Genomic DNA, 27378 nt, shown 5'->3' on the forward strand with positions numbered 1-27378 from the left:
AAGGAGTTCGGCAAATATATTTATGTCTATTTCTCTCGCTGAATGACAGGGGAGGCGGAGAAACATTGCCTGACAGTATATGACCTCTGATGGGCACTTTAGTCACTGTGTCTCATTTTTCTCATCAATAAAGCAAGTGAGAATAAATGGTTTGTAAGAATCTTTCAAGTTATAAAACCCATGCCTATTAAACCGTGATTGGATAAAGTAACTTATTTTGTGCTTTAAAGTACCTCTTATGTGCTTTGATGTATTATAGAAACATAATTAGCATTGGCCAAAACACTTCTTGAACAGTTTTAATCAGCAGACAATCTAGATTTTGGCTTGAAGAAGGGTTGGCTGTAGTGTCAAGGTGGTGTTATTGACATGAGACATTCACACTAACTTCTGACTCAGGTTGTTTTTTTCTGAAAGAGACTTGTGTGACTTGGAGTTATGATGTCTTGTCTCAAATATTATCTGTATGTTCCCACCTGGGAGTCATTTTGCCCTTTAAAGGACATTGGCAATGTCTGGAGACATTTTTGCATGTCACAACTGGGGTAGGGTTGGCAGATTCAGCCAATATAAATACAAGATGCTGGGTTCAATTTGAATTTCTGATCAAAGATCAACATTTTTAATATAAGTATGTCCTCTGCAATATTTAGGATATGCTTATACTAAAATATCATTCATTGTTTCTCTGGATTTTAAATTCAACTGGGAGTCCTGTATAGTATCTGGTAACACTAAAGTATGTTTGGGGATGGCTAGAGTCATCTAGTGAGTAGAAGCCAAGGATGTTGCTAAATACCCAACTATTTCCAGGAAAGCCAGCACCATCCATTTATCTTGAATATATTAATATTTCACTGAATATTGATGTAATAAGAATACAAATCTAATTAATCCAAAATGTCAATAGTGCTGAAGGTGAAAGTTATAATCTCTGTACAGTCTGTTACTTCACTTGGTATAACATTCAATTTCTTGGGTTTTAAATTTTATAGTAGTGACATTGATTGGATACTTTTCTATCTGTTTAGAGTTATCATTATAGATATAAGATGGACGTAATTATACCAGTCCCCATATGCCTTACTTACATGAAAGATGTGCAAAATTGCTTTGAAAAGTTAATATAAAGCAATAGTGGGTAATGCTTTCTCTTTTTTGAAGCCAAAGGTCATTTAAATTCTTATGACAAGACTCCGTAGGGTTTTACTGGAATCATAATCCATGACCAAATCATGAAAATGAAAGCTCCAGTAGCAATTCAGAATTAGGTGTTTAGCATTACAGATATGAAGATGAATAAGACAAATTTCTTAATATTAAATTACCTAATGCCTAGAATTCAGAGAAGCAAAGCAGACCTGAAGATAAATGAAAAGCTCAATTATTTACAGAAGTTACTTATTGCTATAAAAATACACTAAAGTCACTATGGTGACTTGCCAAAAAAGGCTTAGAACCATGGCATAAATGCAAACCCTCACACTCTTAGAAGGTGTGTACTTGTCTTCCAGAATATAAAAGAAAAGTTTATGGAAGCTCTCCTGTTACACGTCCAAGGGATTTACCAAACTTCTAGAATTGGCACTGAATTTCCTGGTGCCTCACTGCAGAAGGTGTATGGTGTTGTCTGATGTCTTAAGACATCTCAGTCCTTTTTGCCCTGCTGACAGTTGTAAATTAGAAATGTCACAATTCTGGCCACTGCCAAATTACCTATTGTCTCTAATTTCTGAAAGAGTTTCTTTCCGTCTTCATCCTCACAAGCATACAATAACACTATGTAACTCCAAACCACTTGCTGACATAAGAACTGAATAGGAAATGAATGGGACGGGGGAATCATGTGGAGGTTTACATCCTTTCCATGCCCTTATCTATTGATTCTGCATGTTTTTTAAAATGTAAATGTGAATGCCATCATTATCTTAATTCACCTCCAATTGCTGAATAAATGAGAACAATAGTTGGCATCACGCACTTATTTTCTAGTAGAGGAAATAAAGGATCCATATAGTTGAAGAATGTGGTAAGCATTGTAAGAAAGAAACAAAGACCGTTGGATCTCAGAGGAAAGATGCACTCTTTAAACTAATATGATCAGGAAGAATGTAATGGAATGAAGATTACATGTGAAAAGCTCTCCACTAGGTGTTCCTAATCCCATTGGAAGTGCCAGTGGTGATCCTTGTGAAGTCCTTTGCTTTCAGGAACAATCCAGGCATTTACGTGTGCCTTGTTTTGTTGGATGGGTGGCCATGATATTTCTGTAGTTTATGTTTTCTCTCTGGGATAAAGCAAGAGGCATAAAGTTGACTCAAGGCATCTGGAACCAGTTTCTAATCCTAGAAATTGTGTCGTCTGAAGAAGTTTACATTCACCCAGAAGACATAGGCTGTTTTTTTTAATTTATTTTTTTTTATTTTGTGTTAAATACTTTGAACTTGTTAGTGAGAAGAACTAAGTCTATGCTAAATTTGACTCAAGAGTGTTGCACTGTATTCCCATTTTGTGTGTCTTTGGCCTCTTTTTAAATTTTTAACGAAAATACTGTTTTTTTTTTTAAATTTTTTTATTTATTTTTTAAATTTATTGGGGAAAATACTGTTTTTATTAAATATATTTTGAATTACAAAATGTTAATCATGATATGAATTTCATCAAACATTGTTAGTTCTTTGTGCATTTCACTTTGTATCTATGTCATGGAAGAAGAACTATCAGGTTGGCATCTTCTTAGTATCAGAAAGACCTGCATGGTAAATGAATAACAGAAAGGCAAGGTAATGAAATTAAAACAAAATCAACTCTTAAAGTCTCATTATTTAAAAACAAGGGGAATCCACTAAGAAGAGGCTGTAAACTGAAACTGGATTCTTACCTTGATGGGCACAAAAAGTAGGGAATTGAAATTAGTTATTGACAAGGAACCTATTTTAAGTTGGCTAAGATTGCTGTAATGGCAATTATTTCAACATTGTAGAGAAGAAAAGAAGCCAAGAGAAAGACTTTGTTATGAAAGTTGCCAGTTTATCCCAGGAATGCAATGCAATGCCAAGGTCAAGAACATTTCCGACTCTCAGGAAAGACCTACATATAAGGTGTGGATGACTTTGGAGGCCTGAATAGTTTATGTTTATGTAAATTATGAGGTATACGTTTATAAATTCTTCATATCCATATTCATACTAAGTTTTTACATTGGGACCAATTTAAGATCAACCCTGTGATATCAGGTCCCTCTCTCTCTTTTTCTCTCTCTGTCTCTCTGCCTGTCTTTTTATGTGTCTGTCTGTCTGTCTCCGTCCTTCTAAAATACAATCTATAAATATATAATTTTATAAAGTATCTCAAGTCTTCATACTCGTTCCCTTTATATCATTACTTTGTGTAGAATGATCATGTAATAACTTACCAATTGTAATATTTATTACATAGGTAGCTATTGTTAAATACTGACACAGTCATTTATACTAAATTTTGATTCATCTCCCTTTAAGAATTAGTTGTATAAGCCCAAATATGTGGGGGAAAAGTCGTACCTATAAACTAAAATTTACTATTGCATAAGAGTAAGTATTCTATCACATAAAATGTTTAACTAGACACACTTAATCTTTCATTATAGCTCACCTATAATGAGGCACCTATAGTGCCTTTAACAGAAATAAACACCCTCTATAAAGTGTTTGTTCAAAACATACAATTGGCTAAACACATTTCATAAAAATGAGCATATCTTCAGTTTTACTAAATTGGGATTTATCTGACTTATTTCACCCTTGGAAGCATATTAGACAATACCATGAAAAATCAAGGAGGCAATGAGCAGGAAGGCTGGATGGTGAAAGAGTACAACCACCAACTGACAATCACTGACTGGTCCAGCCTGTGGAATGATTTTTTGCATGTTGAATACAACTATTATCATTACTATTATTATTGCTAAACTAGTACTAAAAAATGGAAATCCCTTTTTTTTTTTGTCTTTGAAATTTGGGTTAGCTTTATAAGTAAAGAGAAACTATTATCATAGATATACTTTTTTCATATCAAAGTTTCAAGAAATAATGGGAGTTTTCAGTGCTAATTTCTATTCTAGATTTAGCGTGGTGGTTTTTCAATCCCATTTTCCCCATACACACTTCAGTGTATAATAGACACATTCATTAGTAATAGTAACTCACTATGGCTGTGGTTCTCAGATCTGGAGAGTGGATCAGTGAGAGGATTTAAGACCCCTGGAGGGGGAAAAAAAAAAAAAAAACTGGAGAGGCTGAAATGCCCACTCATTACGAAGCTGGGGGAGCAAGTTGGATAAATTTCCCAAAATGAAAGCAATTTTCCCTTTTAAATGTGGGAATTACTAACATCAGTAGAATTATTCTATACATCTCCCTGCCTTCATCCACAATCCCTATGTCTATGTAAAGATAATTATTAGCTTCCTGTACCTCCTATTTGTGCAGTTTTGTTAAGAATAAGAGAATATCATTTTGAATTGCTTACAAAACATAGATACACAAAGTTACAACAGACTAAAACAGACTGTGGCTTAGTAGTCATTCTTTCTTCAGAATATAAAATAACTTCATTTTAGTCCAAGCTATAGAGACATTCCTTTACATTTTGATATTTTACAGACATACGTAAATTATGTTCTTCATTTAAACAAGTTAATAAGTTTACCCAAGGTAGCCTACAATATACTCCATCATACTTTAATATTTCTTTTTTGCTAAAAAGCATTCTGTGCCACTAGTGAACAGACCTAGCCCTCACCTTACTTGTCTTCAATAAAACATTATTATCTTTTGGCATCCTCTTGTACTGGGGGAAATAAAAAGTCACATGTGGAGAAGTTCTAAATGCTAGACAGAACTGATCCTTGGAGGGCAATTTTTATCCTCCACGGAAGTATTGCAGACTTCTTCCATTAGCATAGTCCCAGGGAGCAAAAGGTTAGGGAACTGGGACTGCCAAGTATACCTGAACACATAAGTCAACATTTCCTCCAAGCAGGGAGGGAGTATGAGAGTGCGCCCACATGTGCATTAAAGTATCTGAGACGAAAAACAACAATTGTAATATTTTACAGTGGAATATACTGTACAGATGGCGACATTTTGTTTGTGGTTGCAGGGAAGAAAGGAAGGCAGTTTCCAGATTCCCCTCTCAACACCTACCATTTGGCATAGGATATGGGAGGTTGAAGAAAACGGAGGGAGTTTTTGCCTCAGTTGAAACAGCTGGGAAACAGATGGAAGCTGATGTGCAATTTGCCAAAAGCCTCGTCCAAGGCTCCCACCCATTTTCCACCAAAGAAAAGCGGGTCAGGTGATAGTAGTTGGGGCCTCAGTTTCAGCAATCCCTGGGTTTTGAAAAGTGTGGGGGAGAAAAAAATCAAAAAATTTTTTTTTTAAATTCAGTATTATAGGATATGTAAGTCTAGAAATGAAATTCCAAGGAGGATGTTTTCAATAGAAAAGCAAAAATAGCAGCATCATTTTGAAAGCCGTTAACAGCATCATAGTTACAAAGATAAAAGTGTCCACAGAATTGATTCATACTGGTGCACCCTCAACTACCTGGACGTTCTCTCTGTTAAGTAATAAAATCAAGAAGGGCACCCCGCTCTTTGTCATGTTAATTACTATATACTTGTAATTATTGCATTTGTGGTTGTTGTAAATGTAAGTGTGCACAGTTCATGTCATTTTGGGCACTGCGTTTCGTTTCATGAGCTACTTTGGATTGGAATTCAGGCATTTATTAAGTTGCTTTTGGATTGAAATGTTGAATTATAGCCAGTCTTTTGTTTAAATTCAGTCACTGGAAGTATAAACCTCCCATTGTATGTTTCTAGTTACGATGGGTATGTGTGTAGATCCACTACACATGACATTCTTTCAAGCACTGGCCCACATTTTGTGTTTTTTTGTGGTGTGTGTGTGTGTGTGTGTGTGTGTGTGTATTTGTAGTATTTTTGAAATACTTTTGAATACCGCAAAAGTTAAAGGAAATTGGTTTCAAAAGTAAATATAAATTAATAGGCTTTTCTCAATGTGAATTTGTTCATTCATGCTTATATAAAGGAATGTGTTAACCATGAATCATTCAAATTGAATTGCTCATGAGAAAAAATGCTCTGGTTTTTCTGTCTGTTTCCAGAGTTGCTTTACTAAAGGGAACAGAGCATTGTCCCCACATAAGGAATAATCAGCCACAGATTTTAGACTGAGCATGGCTCCAAATTGGCAAAAAATACTTTCGATTCACGTGAGAACGTGGATCCTTGTGAGAGGGACTTATCTGAATATTCTGGGCTGTGACTAAGTTTGCAGTCTGCCAGAATAGCCAGTGGAAAAATTTTTTGAAAATGCAATCACTGGGAAGTTTTGCTCACACAATACCAGAATAGCTAAATGCTCCAAAGACATGGAGGTTGGCAAATCTGTAGCTAAAAAAAAGTTGGATTGCAGGTTCCACTTAGAGCCAGGTGAGTTGGCATTAGTAAGTTGGTAAATAAACACGATCTACGTGAGGGCTCACACATCATAACTCATCGGGTCCCAGTGGCTTACTATGAAGTACAGTCAGCCTGTGAGTGACATATCACAAACCACTTTTTGTACGGGATAAAGCCTTGCCTGCCCTGCCAAGGTGGGGAGCCAGTCAACAGCAGGTAAATGACAAGCCCAGAAATGTGGTCAGTGAATTCTGAAGACTTTCTGACAATGCCAGTGCACCAGTCAGTGAAACATCCCGCAAAGGAAAAGGAATGGCCAGCATGCCGACATTTTGGTGCAAACCTATTGGTGCTGCTGCTACTAGACCTAGAAAACTTTACATCTGGCCAGCTTAGATTCTGGTAAGAGTCAAAACAAAATTATTTATATTACAGAGCTTTGTCTAGTTTCATTATATAGGGGCCTCTTTACTTCAGTTAGTCTTCCCTCAGTCATATAGAAAGGAAAGAGAACATTTAAAAAAATCTCTCTCTCTCTCTCTCTCTCTCTCTGTCTCTCTCTCTCTCTCTCTCTCTCTCCCTCTTTTGGTACTTAGCATATTTAAGCATCGTTCAATGAATAAACAAATGTTGCCTGAAAAGATCCTTCATAAAACCCCACCACTATTGCCTTTGTAAATTAAAAAAAAAATTAAAATGTCACTCTTTGTAACCTTTGATTAACTATCATTTTTCCTAATCACTGCTCTCATTTGGTCTCATAGAAGAGTTCATTATACTCCTACCTGATAAAGACATCACTACTTGTATGTACGTGCTCAAAAATTTAGAAAACTGAAATAATTTTCAAGAAAGCATAAACATGCCATTTAACCTTGATTATGTTGATATTTCACTGAGGATAAATTTGACATGAATTACTAGAGCTAGTATGATTACCTATTACTTGGTTTATGTGGCATTTTTTTTCTATTATAGGTACACATTCTGTTCTTCGGTATATTAAGAATGTCTTCTAACCTACATCTCTGGGATATTATGAAGATAAATGAAAGATTATATGTTAATTATGTCTCGAACTCTTAAAAAGAAAAATGGAATGATATGCTCTAACCTATTATTATTTCTACATGGCATTATGTGATTTGGTGTTTGGATAGCTAATGTTAGGCATTGTGCATCTTATGTTTATCTCATACATAATGAAAAAGAATTTTAAACTCTGCTCATATTTGAGTTATATAAACACAATTTAATTGCAGATTTCACGTTCGACTAAGTATTACACAAAATAAAAAAAAGAGCATTACTATTGCCCTTAAAGAGAGTGAACTTAAATCGAAATTAAAAGGCCAATAAATACATACATACACTTACATATGCTTAGCTTGAGCTTGAACTGACTTACGGTCCAGTTGCAAAAGGTTTGAATTGCTCAAATACTCATCTGCTGAAGTCACCACTGTTTTTAAGGATTATTCTGTTCAATCATTCTTAGACCTCAAGTATATATGCTAAACAACTTATTAGACAAACTTTATATCTAAAAATATTTCTAGAGAGGCTTTGGTTTATCTTATTATTATATTATAGCATATTAAGAGAAGTTAGATTTTTTGTTTAAAAGAAAAAAAAAACTGGACATTTCCCCAGTTAAGCTTGTGAGTCACTTCAGGGTACAGTGAAAAAAAATAAGAATATGTAAACTCACCCTGTTGAGGTCTTATTGTCTTTGGTCTCTATTTTCCCCATGTCTAACATAGCACCTGAAAAAGTAGTTCCTGCATAAATGTTTTTTGCTAGGAGTAATATGATTGAATACGTTTAAGTGAATGAACTCAATCTATTCTCTCTTACTTCATTTTTTCCAGACTCCCAGGAAGGAAATTATAAGTCAGAAGTCAATAGCAAACCCAGGAAGGAAAGGACAGCTTTTACCAAAGAGCAAATCAGAGAACTTGAAGCAGAATTTGCCCATCATAATTATCTGACCAGACTGAGGCGATACGAGATAGCTGTGAATCTGGATCTCACTGAAAGACAGGTAAAGTCAGACATTGTCATGATAAGGTATTTTGAATTGATTTGGGTCAACAATATTCTCTTGTGATTTTGGAAATACCTGGATCTGTGGTTCTTAAATACCATTTGGAAGACAGGTGTTCTATTGTGTGATGAAGTTTTTGTCTAGCAAAATAAAATTATGGATAAGATAGGGATGTTTCAAGGAAAACTACATTGATTCAACATAGGGAATCATTATTTATTCTGTTTGTGCCCTTTCTATATTTTTTGGTTTTAGAATATTATTTCTTTTATATAATGATGGAACGTGGGGAGGAATTTTGTTTGCTTATATTTCAAAAACTCCTTATTTGGCATAATAGAAAGTTGACAACCCTATGTTAGTTTCCTCTATTGCTCAGGATAGCATTTGTTGTGTTGCAGTCACACATTAACCCCCAAATCTCAATGACATAACCAAAAAGGTTGATAATTTGTTCTGTCTATACTAACTTTACAAGTCCAGCATTCCAAATCATCACTCATGGACCCAGTCTGACTCTCTGGCATCTCAGTATGTGGTATCCTTGGTAACCACAGGAGGTAAGAAAGAGTTGGAGGTTCATGCATTGACCTTTAAATGTTTTCACCTGGAAATGACCCATGTCACTTCCATTTACGCTCTAATGTCCGGAAATAGTCAATTGTGCCACTTAAGTTCAAGAGGGTTGGGAAATGAGGAGAGCAAGGGCACATAGATCATTGGTAAATATTTCTACCCCATTACCCAAAATATTTTTGAAGTTTGTATTGGTCTCAGAAATTCAAAATTCTGGTACCTACTCATTTAGGGAACACTTTGAAATTATTAATACTCTGTGGAATCCAGTTAATCAGACCTAAATAATATTTTTAAATTAATTACTTTTTAAATTAATTAGGTTCTTTCTTGAAATTTATTTGAATGGCAAGTGAGTTGCTTCACAAGTACTCCCAGTGCACTCTTGTATGGATTCTGATTTGTCCTGGGAGAATTGGACATACTGATGGTTAACAGTTGCTAATCTTTGGAAAAACATTCCTGAAAGACAAATGCAAACATCTTTATGGACAGTGCAGTTATGATTGGCACTCTTAGGACTAGAGTCTCATTTCCTCTTTTCACTGTATGCACCCTCCAGGGATCCCATAGGAACCAAAGAAATATCAACAGGGTGTGTACGAATGAATACTGTCTTAGGAGAATAAGTAATTTTATCCAATTTCTTAAATCATCTGCTTTCCTCTGCTAATTTCTATATTGCAGCTTTGTGGTAGGATATTTTGGGGTAATGAAAATATGCGGGAGTAAACTTTTATGTGGTTTTATTTATTGACAGTTTATTTTTTATTAAACATTATGATTAGTACCTAAATTATGGAGCACAACATTTTCCTTCCCTTGAATTTCATGTACAAAATGCCCTCCATAAGTGTACATTTGGCGTGCTGGAAAACAGGATCCAAAATCTACATCATCAGACACATGTTTTATTTTATTTTTTTAATAGAAGAAGGAAAAAAAGGAAGGGAGAGGAGAATGGTACATTAATGTTGTTATATAGAGACAGTGAATTCTAGGAAATGCAACCGTGTTTTATATGATACATAAAAGAAATAAGAAACTAGGGTTTGCTTCCAATCTACAGAAATGATGAGATGCAGTATCGTGCTTTTTCTCAGGAGAAAAGTCCAGATTCTGTGCTTGTTCTTCTGGAGATGGCCTATGGTTACTTGTCATTATCTGATCATAGAGCAGAGGTTTCACTTTTAGTTAAGGATAATTTCTTTGTGCAGTGAAATACTATTCTGCCATAAGAAAAAAATGAAATAGTGCCATTTGAGACAATGTGGATGGATCTTGAGATTATTATGCTAAGCGAAATGAGTCAGACAGAAAAAGTCGAGAACCATGTGGTTTCACTGATATGTGGTATATAAAACTGAAAACGACAAAAGAACAGGACAAACAAATGAAGAAACAAAAACTCATAGACACAGACAATAGTTTAGTGGTTACCAGAGGGTAAGAGGGCAGGGGTGTAGTAGATTAGGGTAAAAGGGATCAAATAATATGGTGATGGAAGGAGAACTGACTCCGGGTGGTGAACACACAATGTGATACATAGATGATGTATTACAGAATTGTGCACCAGAAATCTATGTAACTTTGCTAACAATTGTCACCCCAATAAACTTTCATTAATATAAAAATAAAAGAAAATAAAAACATAAAAAAAGAATAATTTTTTTTTAGAAGCCATTTTGTAAATTTGGTTTGGGAATGTTGAAATTACTTCTGGATATTTCTTTTTAACTGGCTTGCCATTGTTGGGAAAGAATTAATATGCAAAAATGTATATATATATATATATATGTATGTATGTGTGTGTGTGTGTATATATATATATGTATATATACATATATATACACATATATATATGTATATATACACACACAAGTTTAATATTTGTTTCTTTAAAAGGCCCCTTTTCAATTTTGTACCAGTTTTAACTTTACTGTGCCAAAACACATTTAAAAATCTTAGTGACTTCAAAAAATAACCAACATTCTAATTCTCACAAGAGACTTGGACTCTTTTGGGCAGTTCTACTTCTGGCCTTACCTAGATGCCTCGTGGAGCTAGAGTCAACTGGTGGGTGACTAAACTGGTTGGCCTAGGCAGCCTCAGCTGGGACAGCATGTCTCTGTTTCATCTTTTATTTGGCTTCCTAGGATTCTTCACATGATTGCAGAAGTTTCCCAGGAGTCCTTAGGGAAAAAACTCCAATGTACAAGAGTTTTCAAATCCTCTGCATGCATCATATTTACTAATGTCCTTTGTCTAAAGCTAGTCCTTTGATCAGGCTCAGTGTAGGAGAGGCCCATCAACGAGAGTGTAAGGATGACAAATTTTGTTAGAGGCTGTTACTAGAACAATCTAACTATGGCCTCAAAAGAGGGAAAAAAAACTTGAGAGATAATGAGGTTTTCAAATTATTGAAAATTTGGTGTTGTGAAGAAGATTATTTTGTCCTATAAATTTTTATTTGGAGTTTTGCAAATCAGTATAAAAAGGAGATGCATGCATGTGGAATCCAGATACCCAAAATAAGTCTTTAGAGGGCCGCTATTTTTTAGGTAGAAAATTGAATTTTTATGAGGAACATCTGAACAAAAATCCTAGATTTGCCAGTTAGAGTTGTATATTGTTAGGCAAATAACAATCTCCCCAAAGCACAAAATGTAAATTAAAACTACCTTCTCTTTCTCTTATTCAAGTTTATATGCTATATGTATGTGAAAGAATTTTTAACATAAACTATAAAACACAACTATCATTGGAGGGGAAAAAATATATATGTGCTATGCCAAGCAGAGAGAATTAATTCTTCTGTATTTGTTGAGCTAGATTCTAGAAATAAAATTTTGTTAAAATAAGCTAGACAAGTCTACGCTAGAACTCATGGAAGAGGCAAATATTGAACAAGTATTAAAAACTGATCAGTGTTGAATGTCACAAGAGAGGGATGACAGGCTTGTATGGGAGAATATTCCTGTTTATACCGAGTGTTCATTTATTTCAACACTTCTGTGCACATGCAGTACCTTAAAGTAAGACTGTAAAAGCTCTATTGTGTTTTATGGGCTGAATTTTACTATGCTAAATTTATCAGAAAAATATTTTTCATTTCCATTCTACAAGCCTTATCTTTTCTATACATTAAAATAACATGAGACTTAGTAAAGTAACTTAAACTGTATATTAAAAACAATATTATATCTAATTCCATATTGTGCAATATTTTCCTTAATAGTAATAGAGTTTCAATTTCCCAAAATATCTGTTCTTGATTTTTAAAAAATCCTTTCAAGATTCAAATACAGAAATAGAATCCATACATATATAATATAAAGGCAGAAAATAACAAATATTAAATAATTTCAATCTATAGCAGAATTTTTTATAGGAATATCTTTCTTCAAAATGAAAACTTAATTTGTAATCAGAAGTAGTCTTTAGACACCTTGTTTTCTAAGAAATGTACCTAATGGCCTATAAAATATGTATATATATATAACTGAAATATTGTTTGTAAATACCTTTACCTTTCTTATATTACCAGTCAATATACCTACCTTACATTTTATGATGGGCCATATACACGTGGTTATAAAAATTCATAATAATAATTAGATTTCCTTTTAGAAAAAAAAGTGAGATATGTTAAATTGTTAAATATCACTTAGGACTTGAATTTTCAAATCCTTAAGTAAAGAATAGTTCTGCAATCTCACAAAGAAGTCAAGTTTTTGTTTGTGTCTTCCATAATGCCATGCTTTTATAGGTCAGAGAAATCTATAATCTCTTTCGAACTCCATCAGGCCAAAGAAGGATTAAAAAAGAAGAGGAAAAAGAGGCTCATTCAGCTAAGGAATTCCATGTTACCACATAGCTATTAAAGAAAGTTATTTTATTTGATATTAAATAAAAATGGAAACACTAAAACAAAGTTGAGCTTCAAATATTTTTAATTATATAATACTGTTTTGCAGAACAGTTACCACTCCAGTAATGTTCCAGCTTCTAATTTACAGCTTCCAGATTACAACATATTCTCATATATACACCCTTCTCAATCAACAGCTAATAATCTTCAGTTGGCAGACCCACTTGAAATATTTTGAAGAGCCAGTCAGTCTAAAGACCTCTGGTCCCAAGGTATTTTTAAATTTGACAAGCTTATTCTGGCTTTTTTGTTCATCCAGATACACTTGGATAAAGCTCCCGCCAAATTTTTAATATCTCACAGTGGGAAGACGAGAGAAGGCAGCTGCATGAAACTATAAAAAGTGACAAAATTGACATTTTTATAGAGTTAAGGCTGCCAAATATAGGAAGAATGGGAGACCCTTCCATTTCACAAAATCATTTGACTGAACTAATCAAAGGTGCAATGTTGCAGATTTGTAAACTGAGATTACCAGAAGAGAGAATGAATTCATGATACCTCTGCCAAGATAAATGGAAAATCCTACCTAGTTGGATCATATTCCGTTAGTGGAAATGACAGGGATTATGTTTTGTTTGTTACTCATAAATCATTAAATGGCTCAATGCCAAGTGTTTTCAAAATAGTCATCCATTTTTTGGATGACTATAAAGGAGACTTTTCGTGTGCCAAATAAGCAGGGGTTTTTTTTTTTGCTCAGCTTTTTACATAATTCCGCTCCTTTGCAGGTTTATTTCTATAAGTTTATATGAATACTTTTAGTTATTTAGCTAATAAATTATGTCTGCATGACCAGACATATTGTCTATTCAAGGTAATCCGAGACTACCTGTGTAGTCCGTGATTTTATAATATTTTCTCATTTCTTTAGAGTAATATCTAACAGTCACCTAGAGTAACATATTTATTTTGCTTAAGTCCTGGTGTGCTTGCTATTTTGAAAGATTAAACATGATTTGACTCCAAGTGGAATACGGAGGTAGCACAGCGTGGAATATGGGACAGAATCTTAGTTTGAAATGAAAAGTGATATTTCCTGAGTAAAACTGTTTTTATTTTTAAAGAAATGCATATTGACAGTGTGTGCTGAGCTCTAAAAGCCAGATTTAACCCTGCCTTAGGTTCCACAAAACAAAGTCTATGTTTTTTAAAAAATAATAATTTTAAAATATCTTTAATAAAGTAAGATCTATAAAGAACAGACGAATGAAACAATCCTCTCCTAAATTAATTTTCAGAAATATTAGCTGAGTAAGGTAGAAGACTGACAAATAAGCAATTCTTCTCTAACCATTTGCAAATGTAAATATCTAAGTTTGAAATAATATAGGGAAAAAAAAATCTCAGGAAAATAAGGTCCTATCCTTATTGAACCAGACTTGAGAATATATAAAGAATGCATTTTTTTAAAGTTGTTAGATACATGAATAGAGACATAGATACACACACACATATACATATATATATATGTATATACACACATACATATATCATGTATATTTGTGTTTTGTATTGTATATACACAGACATATAAAATAATCCTTATTTTAGAAACTTTGTTGAAATTTGCTTTAGATTCTTGCTGTAAGCATTAATCAAGCTGATATAATGAAAGAAGGATAATTCTTCCCATCGATTTCAGAATTTGCCACATTTTATTTCCCTGTTTCCTCAAAAGGAAACATATATATTAATTATATTTAATCAACAATAATTTTATTTATTGACTTATTTGTTTAATTATTAAGTTTATTGGCATGACATTGGTTAGTAAAATTATATAGGTTTCAAGTGTACATTTTTAAAAAAATTTATTGGGATGACAATTGTTAGTAAAATTACATAGATTTAAGGTGTACAATTCTGTGTACAGGTTTATAATACATCATCTATATATTGTATTGTGTGTTCCCCACCCAGAGTCAGCTCTCCTTCCATCACCATTTATTTGAAGCCCTTTTCCCTCTTCTGTTACCCTCCCTCCCTCCTTATTCTATGGTAACCACTCAAGTATTGTCTGTGTCTATGAGTTTTTGTTTCTTTGTTTGTTGCTTTCAGCTTTGTATCCTACATCTGTCTGACTTATTTTGCTTAGCATGATAATCTCAAGATCTATGTTGTCGCAAATGGCAGTATTTCATCTTTTCTTATGGCAGAGTAATATTCCATTGTATGTATGCACCACATCTTCTTTATCAAATCACCTATCGAAGGACATTTTGGTTGTTTTCATATCTTGGCCACCTTGAATAATGATGCAATGAACACATGGGTACAAAAGCAACAACATTTTGAAACACATCATGCATTGCAGCCCAGATCATCATTTAATATTTTAAAACATCTACCATAAAAGATTACTTCTTTCTACACTATTCTTATATATTTATTTATTTTTTAAAATTTATGTCACTAAAAAAATTCTAAAACTAGGATCGTTCTGGAAATTTTGAGGAGCTGGTGCAATGTTTGTGTTAGCATCTTCAATTTTAAAGAGATTTTCTATTACCTAAATATGGCATGAACGTAGAGCACTGTATACAGTGTTCTATGACATCTATAAAATAATAAATCTATTCTAAAAAAACAGACAATTTATTGATAATTTGGCTATAAAAGACTTTCTACCAATTTGTTTCACTATTCTCATGACACCTCATGAAAAACTCAGAGATGTGTATTCAGTTTAGGAAAGATGTTTAACTTGAAATCTCTCTCTTTTTTTTTTTTTAAATGGAGAAGGGGAACAGGACTTTATTGGGGAACAGTGTGTACTTCCAGGACGTTTTTCCAAGTCAAGTTATTGTCCTTTCAGTCTTAGTTGTGGAGGGTGCAGCTCAACTCTAGGTCCAGCTGCCGTTTTCTAGTTGCAGGGGGCACAGCCCACCATCCCTTGCGGGACTCGAGGAATTGATCTGGCAACCTTGTGGTTGAGAGCCCACTGGCCCATGTGGGAATCGAACCGGCAGCCTTCGGAGTTAGGAGCATGGAGCTCTAACAACCTGAGCTACCGGGCCGGCCCTGAATAGTTTTTTTGTTTAATTTTTGAACTTTTCCCAGTTATTGAACTTATTGCCTATTTTTTGTGGTCAGTGTATATTCATATGATAATAATAATTATCATTATAAGTTGTTATAATAGTCTTGGATCTAAGAAGATAGTCCTTAGAGCTAATAAATTTGTAGTGAAAGTTCACATATATTCTGATATTGAACTTAAACTTGTATAGAAATAATCAGAATATTAATTAGATTGAGCCATAGGAGTTGCCAGTATTCTACTGTTCTTATAAAAATGATGAATTCCTAATGTTTCTACCAGACATATATTCGATAGTTTCCCATTATTTAGACAATGGCTAGATTAGAGGCCATTAATCAAAGTGGGATATACTGATCATATGTTACTAACTACTGTTAAACATTATCCCAGAGATTAGGCAAGATGATGAGAACAAAGGCTATCATTCTATTTGATCTCAGGAGTTTGAATAAGATAAGTTACAAATAGTGGCTCAGAATACACAAATTCCACGTATTCAAGAATTGTCATTCAGGATTTTTTTCCCCCAACACAATAAAGAAGAAAATTGCTTAATTTAGTTTTAATATTTCCACTCAGATTTGCTGAAGTCATTTATTCATGTAAATAATATTTACATGATATATTCAGGTAAATAATATTCAGGTAAATATGTTCAGGTAAATAATATTCAGGTAAATATATTCAGGTAAATAATATTTCATTTAAAACAACTAAAACGTACATTTTTTTATCTTGTGTAAAAAATAGGATTAGGAGAAGTGAATTTTCATGTAAATTAAGATTAATAAAATAGGCCATTTCAGTTAAATTTCATTAGGTATGACAGAAGAGGTATAATTGTGGGTATTGACTACTACTGTGACATTTCTGAAAGGTTAAATTAAAAGGAATCTATCAATCCTCTAAGAACTTTGCTCTTCACATGAACGGTTTAGTTTGGGTTCATTGTTGGAAAGGAGAATGTAATACATACAATTGGCTTGTAATAGTACCCATGACATTACAATTTATTATGGAGAATATCATTTGCTCCCTCAGAAAAGTTATTCCTTGTTCAGTATGTTAATTTTCCATGGCTGCCAATAGCTAAAGTGTATTCGGTTTGTTTAAAAACATGTAAAATAGTCAATGTGTTACGACTACAATAGTGAATTTTCCAAATAGGAAAAACAAAGAAAAGCTTCAAAACTAAAAATTATAGAGGTAGGGAAGTGATTCTCTAGTCATAACATTCTCTAGCATAAACATTGTGCTAAAATAGAGGATAAAAGTGACAGGCAGTCTTCCAAACAGAAATTCGATCTTTGGTCATGAAATATGTCCTAATGTGTTTCATCATCCAAGACACATACATACACACACACACACACACACACACACACACACACACACACACACACAGCCACCTTCCAATCTCATATTGCACTACTGTAGAAACAAGAGTCCAGTGGTAGCTCCTTCCCATGGGCTTCTTGTAAATAGCTGAGGATTCCTTCTCTTAATCCAATACAAACCTATCTGTGGAGGGAGGAAGAGTAAAGAAGCTTTCTTTTCCCCATTTTTTATCACTACCCTAAAGAGCATTTTTGGTTCTAATTTTTCAGTTCAACTACTGACTTTACCACTGTATTACTAGGGCCTATTTACATTGGGTTTACCAGATGAGCTGCCATGACCAAATTTATTCACAGGGGACATGATTAAATCTGAAAATGGTATTTATACAATTACTCTTTTTATGTTTTCACATATTAAACATGTGAATAAATATCTGTTAGACAATGTCTACAGTATTTCAAGTTTCCAGATACAAATGGAAACAGTTGGAATATCAAATCTATACATTCCAGATGTTTACAGACATCTAGATATGTTGCTGAAATACTCAGTTTTCATCCAGATGTTGGTGTTATGATTATTTCTTCAAAAAACAGGCATTTATGATATTACATAAATGTGGGTTATGTAATTATATAGATTCAACTTTCTATCAACTGATTTGCCTCTGTCCATCTTAGGAAATTGTGTGACAACAAAGATGTGTGTTTCATTTGTGTTCTCCTGTGATATATCATGAGCCCTAAAAGAATTTTAATGACTATGCTTTAGCTACCTTAGAAACAAAACAGAACAAAAACTGTTTTTTCAATCCAATCGATTAAATTGGATTATATCGTGATCCTAAGTTAAATATGAGTTTCTTTATTTATACAACTGTTATTACTATTGTTATAGTCATATTAACTTATAATCTCTGATTGCTCTTGTAGATTTATTTTTAATACTGTGATACTAGTATATAAACATATGAGTATGTTTTTCTCAAAAATCTTCCTCTCCTTATTTCAATCCACCCCAATATTTTATACTATACTGTTTAAAAATAAATTTGGATACCTTGACTTTTGAAGTTGTTCATTCTTCTTTCCTATTTTCATAAGATGTACCCATCATGTATTTGTTGCTTCTTTTTTGTTCCATTACTAATTTCATGGGGTTCCAGTATAAAATGTATAATCTAAACCTTAAAGAAAATAGTATATAAAGGTGTTGGAATTACTATATAATTATCAAATGCTTTCACATATATGTGTATACACACACACACACACACACACACATATGGATGAATGCATTCTAAAGATATATACATGTGAAAGATATATATATATATACACATATACATACATATATATATATATATGTATATATATAATTGAAAACTATGAAGTCTTTTATCAGTCTGTTTTAAAAAAATGGAAATGGCAAAATTTCACATGGTAACAAAGAAAGCAACACAAAATAGCCTGTACTATTTCTAAAATCAATATCATATTCTCAGTGTTTTTCATTTAGAATTGCACATTACATGTTTTATACTGGTATTATAGAATTAGTGAACCTCTTCTCCCAGAAAAGGAAATAAGTGTAGATTTTAAGAAATCTCTACCTCCTATGTTTTTCCAAGATTATTTTGACTAGATATTTCAACTCTTGGTGACAGTGATGATGATGTGTTTCTTCCATCTGGAATTGTCCACGGAGAAAATGTCCCTATAGAGAATTTTGGAAGGCTCATTATTCCAATATTACAAATATGAAAATTGAGGCAGAGAGAAGTGTAATTTTCCTAAATTCACGCAGTAAGTCAGAAGTGAAGCCAGGGGTAGGACTCAATTCATGTGGAAAAGATCTAATGCAAAACGCAATGTCAAGCTTGCAAAGGTAATTAAATTGAGTAGTGTAATTACCTAAATTATAGTACAGGAAAATAGTGTCATATTTACAAACCTAATTATATAGAGTGGGAGAATTACCTGAATGATAGTAATCATATGGATGGAGTTCACACACTTTGTTTGCTTTATTTTTCTGTCCCAAATGCTTAAAAAGTAGGAGTTTGAAATGTAACAGGAGCAAAAAATAAATAAATAAATAAATAAATAAATAAATAAATAAATAAATAAATAAATATAATAAAAGCACAATCTGGAGCCAAACAAAGCCCCAGGTTTAAATTTTAGTACCACATTTTCCTATCTGTGTAATCTTAGGCAACTCATGTAACCTTTCAGTCTCAACTTCCTCATCTATAAAATAGGAATAATATTTAAAATGTATGGAAAAATTGGGAGTATTAAAAATAAACATAAAAAGTAACTATTAGTATGGTTGTTTAGCCCTAGTAGTTATGTTTGGTTATTAAGTAATAATAATACATGGGAACCCATCAGCTAGTTTTTATTCACTCTTCTTCTACTATATAAGTAATTCATCAGTCTTTTCCTATAATTTCTTATTCGTTTATTTCCTGTAATTTCTTATTCTTTTGCTGTAATATATGTATAGATAATATATGATACAAGATTTTATTTATGGTCTAAAAGACCACTGAAAAGGTAGAGCTGAGAAATGTGTCAGTTTAAACAATTTTTGGTGCAAGCATCTGAGAAAATTGTACTAACTTTGTTGGAATATTGTAACTTGAAGAACACTAAAATAAATGCATCTTTGTAAATTGACATTTATTTTTACTTTCTCTTTGGGACTGTGCATTTATAGAAGTTTTGAGATTGCTTCTAAATGAAAATGGGGAATATTCAAAATATTTCTGGAGTAGAATAAAACAGAAATATCTATAGCAGATATTAGAGGCTTTTTAGCAAGGTAGAGTAATTAAGGCTGGTTTTGTCACAGGGATAGGGAAATTGAGTGCATCAATAGAGCTGTGTATATATGGAAACTTGATTTATGACAGAATTGAAATAATGATCGCTAGAAAAAGGGTGGACTGTTTAATAAATAGTCTTGGAATAACTTGTTATCCATATAGAATAAAGCAAATTTAGATAGTTTCTTTGCAATATATTCTAAAACCAATACTTCAATTTGAAATGCAAATATTAAAATTCTTAAAGACATAGAATATTATCTTAATGGCCTCAGAAGAAAGAAGGTTCTTCATGAAGACATAAAACTGACAGGCATAACAGAAACAGTTGATAAATTTGAATATATTAAATTTTAGAGTTTCTGATCATCAAAAGACTCTCTAAGGAAAGGAAAGGAAAAAGACCCACAATAAATTGAGAGACTATAATAGAAGCCATATAACCACAAAAATTTGCATTCAGGCATATAATTAGTCTATAAAAATAAAATAAAATTAAAAATAATTTAATGCAAATCAAATATGTACAGGTATTTGAGAAGAGAGGAAATACAAATGAGCCATAAATATGTTAAAGATGCTTTACTTCACTAGCAATGAGGAAATACAAAATAAGAACACGTGTAAATAACATTTGTAGTCATTGTATTGGGAAAAAATTGACTGATAACTCCAGATGTTGGCAAAGATGTAGATCAATAAGAACTCTTACTCACTGGATTAGGAAGGTTTAAACTGATGATACTTGGGGAAAAATGTTTTTTCTATGTTATTGTGTTAATTTGATCATTCATACACCCTGTGACCCATTGATGCAACTGCTGAATATATACTCAGAGAAGTTCCATCACGTTTATCAACACAAATGCAAGAATATATCATCTCAGTATTCACATTTCAAAACTATTAGTGAAAAATTTTATTTTGACCCTATTTTTAGGAAATTATTAGAATCACATATTTGCAAAGTAAAATAAATGTATGAAAGGCAGAAAACAGAAGTGTTCAAAAGAAGATGGAGTCACTGTGAGGTGCAATGCTCAAATAAAGCTTTGTGAATGCAGCCGTGGACTACAATGGCACAGAATGACCTTTCGGATATGGCTTCATTGGGAGTTCCCTGCGCATGTTTTGAATTGGTTCAGGAATTGACAGCTAGATGTCAAATCAAAGAACTTGGGCATGGTGGGGGGGGTGGTGTTTGACCAAGACAATTATTAAAATGTTATAACTATGTGTGCTGTCAGATGGGTACTAGAATTATTATAGTGATCACTTTATAAGGTATATAAATGTCTAATCACTATGCTGTACACCTGAAACTAAGATAATACTGAAAAATTTAAAAAAATACTAATATAAAAATAAAGACTAATAAAAAACTAATTGAAAAACACATGGTAAGGAATGTCAGCTCTAATTCACAGAAACTCTTTATAAAGCTAAATACTTTTGAGCATCCTAAAATGATAGTTTTTTTCTTGTCTCATTTTTATATTTCGTGTCATAAAATTGAAACGTAGTACTTTGTGTGCACCTTCTGAAAGTTTAAAAATTATTACCACAAACCTGGGACCTGATAATATTCAATGTTGGATTATTTTCATATTCGCTCCTTCTTAGTGTCTATGTAAGCCTTTGAGGAGCTATTTTTCATTCGCGACAAAAAAGGAAGGAAAAAGAATATGTCGACTTAATTTTCTTCCTTTTGCTCGTTTGTTCCCTTTCTGTCTTCAAGGTGAAAGTCTGGTTCCAGAACAGGAGAATGAAGTGGAAGAGAGTAAAAGGAGGCCAGCAAGGAGCTGCAGCTCGAGAAAAGGAACTGGTGAATGTGAAAAAAGGAACACTTCTCCCTTCAGAGCTTTCGGGAATTGGTGCAGCCACCCTCCAGCAAACAGGGGACTCTCTAGCAAATGAAGACAGCCATGACAGTGACCACAGCTCAGAGCATGCACACTTATGATACACACAGAGACGATCAGCTCCATTCTCAGGAAAGGAATGTTGTGACAGCAAGCCTTACTCAAACAGCGTTTACATAGAGAGATGACTATGACAGTGCTTTCTAATATTATTAAATTCAGGCATCTCTAGTCTGTTTTTCATGATTTATGAAAGGTTTTACACTAAGTGCCACTTATTAAAGATGCTTCCACAGTGAAGATGAACTCGCTTTGACTATTCCAGATGTGTTGGCTGTGTGTATGGCAGTGAGCAGGTATGTGTTTGCTTTTGCTTGCACTGAAAATTAAATTGCTGTCAAGAGCAGACTAAGAGACATTTTTAGTCAAGATGCCTACAGAATGAAGATGCAGAAGATGAACTTGCTTTGAACATTCCAGATGGACAAGGTGATGTGTATGACAGTGGGCAGGTATTTGCTTTAGCTTGCACTGACAATTAAATTGCTAACAAGAATAAACCATGAAACATTTTATCCTGAAAAACCACAGTGCCTGAAATTACTTTTAAGTGGATAAAAAATGTATTTTAACTCTGTATATATTACCCTTAAGTCATTTTCCTGTCTTCACTAAGTTTAGCAAAGCATTCATATTAGCTGATGAAAATAGGAGTTCACGATGACAACCAGAACCAGCTTCTTGTCTTTTTATACATTTTGTCATCCCAGAAACAATCAGCACATGCTTACTTGTGTTCAAGTAGAGAAAAATTCATTAGAGTCTGATAGGACATATTCTTGTACCACAGACAAAACAAATCTTATGTTGCATTTTCTATCAACTGCTGCTAATACATTATTATAAAAATTACCTAGCTCCTCAATTCTTCCTATCTTATAGCTTGAAAAAAAAAATTAGGATCATAGGCAAATCAGTTACCTTGCAGAAAGAGCTTTGTATGACAGACATTCTCTGATTTTATTTTATAAAATGTTGGCTGTTATGAACATCATTTAATTAACAAAATGGTTTCCCCTGATTTGTGATTGTGTTAGAGAAGTTGCAAAACAAAATTGATTCCTCAAGTTGGTAGACAATAAAATTCTGAATGTCTTCAAATAAAACTCAGTAAAAACACATTATTTTTTCATGTATTATGTATTCATGCAGAACAACAATCTTTGTATTTTGTAAAAAAAAAAAAACAGTTTAATAAATGATCCTTTGTAAATAATTTTGGTCTCCCTACCGTGATTTCCTAACTTTTTACAGGTTTAATATAAATACTTAAGAACGTTCCAAATTCATTCATACTTGTGTAACTCCAGATGATCATAAATTAATGAATCATCTACTTTTTTATTTGTGAAATTTTTTCATTATGAAAAAAATCAATCCTTCTGTAATTAAGGATCATATAAGAATAAGTATATGTATTAAGCCATTTTCCTGATTTGAAGAATATACCAAATGGATTTCTTTGTGTATTTTGTAAAATCAAAGATAAAAGTTGGAGAAAATATTATTTACCACAAAGAGATAAATAGAATAGTCGTACATTTTAAAACTTATATTTAATAGATGTGAATTAATCCAATAATTGTTAAGTCAAAATATCCAGAATTGTTGATGTGAAAATAAGTTAAACAAGGTAATCAAAATTGTCAGTGCTAATGGACATAATAAAAAAGTCAAGGATTATGTTAATGTATTTTGTATCATGCATGGTTGCACATGCATTGGATATCTAAATCCTACTGTTAGAACTTTGATAACATTGTTTTTCATTTGCTCCATGTTTTAATCAGAGATGTATGGAAACATACAGCAGCTTCTCCTCTCCCCTAATTAACTAGAACTAGAAATAGAGAAAATTAGTTGGTAAAAACTTCCAAAAACCTCATTATTTCATTGATTTCATTTCCTTTAGAATTGTGAGACTGACAAAGAATAGATTCAGTTGATTTTAATTTACTGAGTCTAGCATGATATATAGTGAGTATTCAAGAAATAAAATAATTAGATTATATGACTATTCCTATTGTGTAATAAATTGTATCACAGCAGTTAGCAATATTATTAAATTAACTTTGGAGGGAAGACTATGCAAACTGACATCTTCCAGGCATAAAACAGACACCCCTCTATCAATCACTTGAATGAATACAAAGTATGTTTGTACTGATGACATCTACTTGGGTGGACTGACTTTCTTATTGTAGGATTTAAATTCAAAACATCTTGACAAATTGGAGAAGTGAGAAGATATAAATTGAATTGATTTCAGAAGGGACAAAGTAGAGGGTAATTCATTTTGTCAGGAAAATAATTTCCAGAAAATAAGAGGTCCAACTAAATAGGGAGCCGAGGGTTGGGACCAAAAAGAAAGATATAAGAATTACAATTTAGTGTGATAAATGATGTAAGAAAAATATCGTTCTGAATAGATAAGATGTTTAGGAAATGTGAAGCATTGGGGTCCAGGCCTTTATTAGAGAATTGTGAGCTCTTCTAAAATGATGTGATGAAATTTAATTCCAGAGAACATGAGGAATCACCAAGCAGTACAAGCCATTGGCTGACCAAAAGGGGGCATCATTTTATTCATAATGGATTAAAATGATCCACCACATAAGATGCTGGAACACATTAGCACAGTGATGACATACTGACGAGTAAACAAGCAAGCTAGATGAATTTTAATTAGAAGAACTTGTTGTTTTTTGATATAATTTAGTACTCTCTATCATAAAAGTTGTGCATAGGTTTGCTGCTATTCTAGAATTAAACATTTTTCTAGAATTAAAATCCTGTAAGAAAACTTAAGATTTTTCTCATGTACTATCCGGTTTAATTTACTCCAGAAATAACAAAATCTAAAATAACTTTACGTGTTTTTATTTTACACTAGGGTCCTGGCTTGCTATGGTATCTTTTCACATAGTGCTCTTTTCATATAATTCTGTCTCGGTCCTTGTAGCTCTGTGGAAATTTATATAGCATGAAAGTACCTTTCTCTGAAAATAGTATGGAATCGTGGCTAGAGTCATTTTTCCAGCAGGATTCGGAGGGATGAACACTACAAAGATTTTCCGAAAGCTGATCCACATATTTTTAACTCATTATTAACGTGATCTCAATTACCTCTTACTTCCCATATTTACCTCAGGTTGCCAGCCTGTATTTTCTCCTTCAGAGACCTAAGACCGGAAGGAGGTTTGCCATTTTATTTTTTCAAAACAAATTAAATGCACTAAAAGTAATCCCAACCACAGTTTTAGTATACTATTGAATGATACTACATAAAATAAATGTGGGAATGACTTGTGAAATTCAATTGGGGCTTTCCTTAGGATAATAGGATGATATTAAAGGGCAGAAAGAAAAATAAATTATAAAAATATATATTTTATGTTTTTAATGCTACTAGCTTTCAAGAACATTTTTTTTTTAATCACTGGTATATTGATAGTGGCAAATGTTAATTTTCTTCTTACAGAAGTTGAGAAGAAACTATAGTGATAAAATAAAATCAGCAACAAGATGACAGAAGGTCCTAAGTTAGTGCTAAGGAAGGTTTACTGTAAAATGTTTTCACCTTAATTTCTAAATATACTTAGGCTGGTGAGCCTAAGTATGTATATATGTATATACATAATGTCACTTATGCTGTGACCTATTTTCTAATAAAATGGTATTAAAATAATTAAGTTAATATTTGAGGTGAGTGGTATTTAGATTACAATGCAATGTTTAAACTATTAAATACAAATACCCAATTGGTATAGGTCTTTGAACGATTTTTTGTTTTGTTTTATTGTATTCCTTCAGTAAAAAGCAATCTATATATAAAAATTAATTCAGAGTTACTGAGGATTTAACATTTAGTTTGATGTTCTAAACATTCTAAATCTTATGAACATTTGGAATCTGAAGGATTGATCTGCAAATACTATTATGAAAGTGTTTGTTTTTCTGTATGTTTTCATGTTTCCTGACTACAGCTGACCATAATATTGAAGAACAGTCCTTTTCATGGATACCTCAACAATTCTGCTTTCAATTCTTGTAAAACGTTAGAGATAGTGGAGAAAGGAACAAAATGGCCCCAGAAAAAAAGATTGCTACACCAAACTCTGAAACCTATAAAATATGCACTTCAGCATTTAAGTATAGTTTTTCTTTACCTAAGGAATTCTCTATTACCATACATTTTTGCAATACTCTCAGTATAACGTTTAAAATGGTAAACATATTGAGAATTCATTTACAAGAGTAAATGTTTTTTTTCTTTTATAGCTAACTTTTATTCAAATCCAATTTTACACTGGGTCAGGAAAACTCCAAAAACATTTATGATTGTATCACAATGTATTCAGCCAGCTGAGTAAAAGCTTATTAAATATTATTTAATTTTGTTAAAGATGGTTTTCAGAAGCAATTTCCAAAAAAGAATAAATTTGCAAATATAAATTATTGTCACATTCACTTCATGTAAATGGTGATACAGTGATTTGAGTATATAGTAATATCGTTTACGTAAGTTGTACTTGATATTTCTGCCCTTTATTCACTAAATTCACTGATGTAAACATATATTTTCTTTAAATGAAAGAGAAATCACAAGGTTTAAGAACAATTACATTACTCTAGAATTATTTAAAAACATTGTGGTTTTACATATGTGTAAGTGATATTGATAGTTGAAAACATTAAATATTATGACATTTTTATGTTTAGTACACATATTAATTTTGAAAATATATCATTACTTGCCTAGTCTAATGAAACATTAAAGCCACCCTATATATTTAAAGCTGAACTACTAATCCCAGGTAAAGTATTTGCTTGGCTTTCACTTTCTCTAGGGCAGAGTACAATTTTCTTTAGATTTGCCAACATTGAAATATAGTAATTTTTTATGATCTCAGATCTATATGATGGAAGAGAATGTTTTGGTGTTTAAAAAAATTGAAAAAGTAGACAGAGTACAAGTTATCTAAAATGACCAAAAAAACAACAAAAAATACTTCTTATATGTTCAATAGAAAAAGACAAATTGGCTCATGACATTACAAATTTTATAAAAGTAGCGTGAACTTAATTTCTTTCAGAAGATATCATCAGATCTGAGTTCACTCTCCTTTCATTCAGACCTTTCATTCCCTCTGCCTGGAATGTTCTTCCACCACACCTATCTTGTGCTTATTACCTCATTTCCTGTAGGTCTC

At 32.6% G+C, this 27378-nt stretch overlaps 1 protein-coding gene across 1 annotated transcript in view; it reads left to right on the forward strand.

Annotated features, from left to right (window-relative positions):
* MEOX2 (mesenchyme homeobox 2) overlaps positions 1-23381 on the forward strand; it is a 65066-nt gene extending 41685 nt beyond the window's left edge. Inside the window, exons 2-3 of the mRNA XM_033088010.1 lie at positions 8341-8513; positions 21982-23381. Of these exons, the coding sequence (XP_032943901.1) occupies positions 8341-8513; positions 21982-22206 (398 nt within the window). The 3' untranslated portion in view covers positions 22207-23381. The remainder of the gene's footprint in view (positions 1-8340; positions 8514-21981) is intronic.
* The last annotated feature ends 3997 nt before the right edge of the window (positions 23382-27378 follow it).

Source organism: Rhinolophus ferrumequinum, chromosome 20 (genome assembly GCF_004115265.2).
Source record: "Rhinolophus ferrumequinum isolate MPI-CBG mRhiFer1 chromosome 20, mRhiFer1_v1.p, whole genome shotgun sequence".
In the NCBI taxonomy this organism is placed as follows: domain Eukaryota; kingdom Metazoa; phylum Chordata; class Mammalia; order Chiroptera; family Rhinolophidae; genus Rhinolophus; species Rhinolophus ferrumequinum.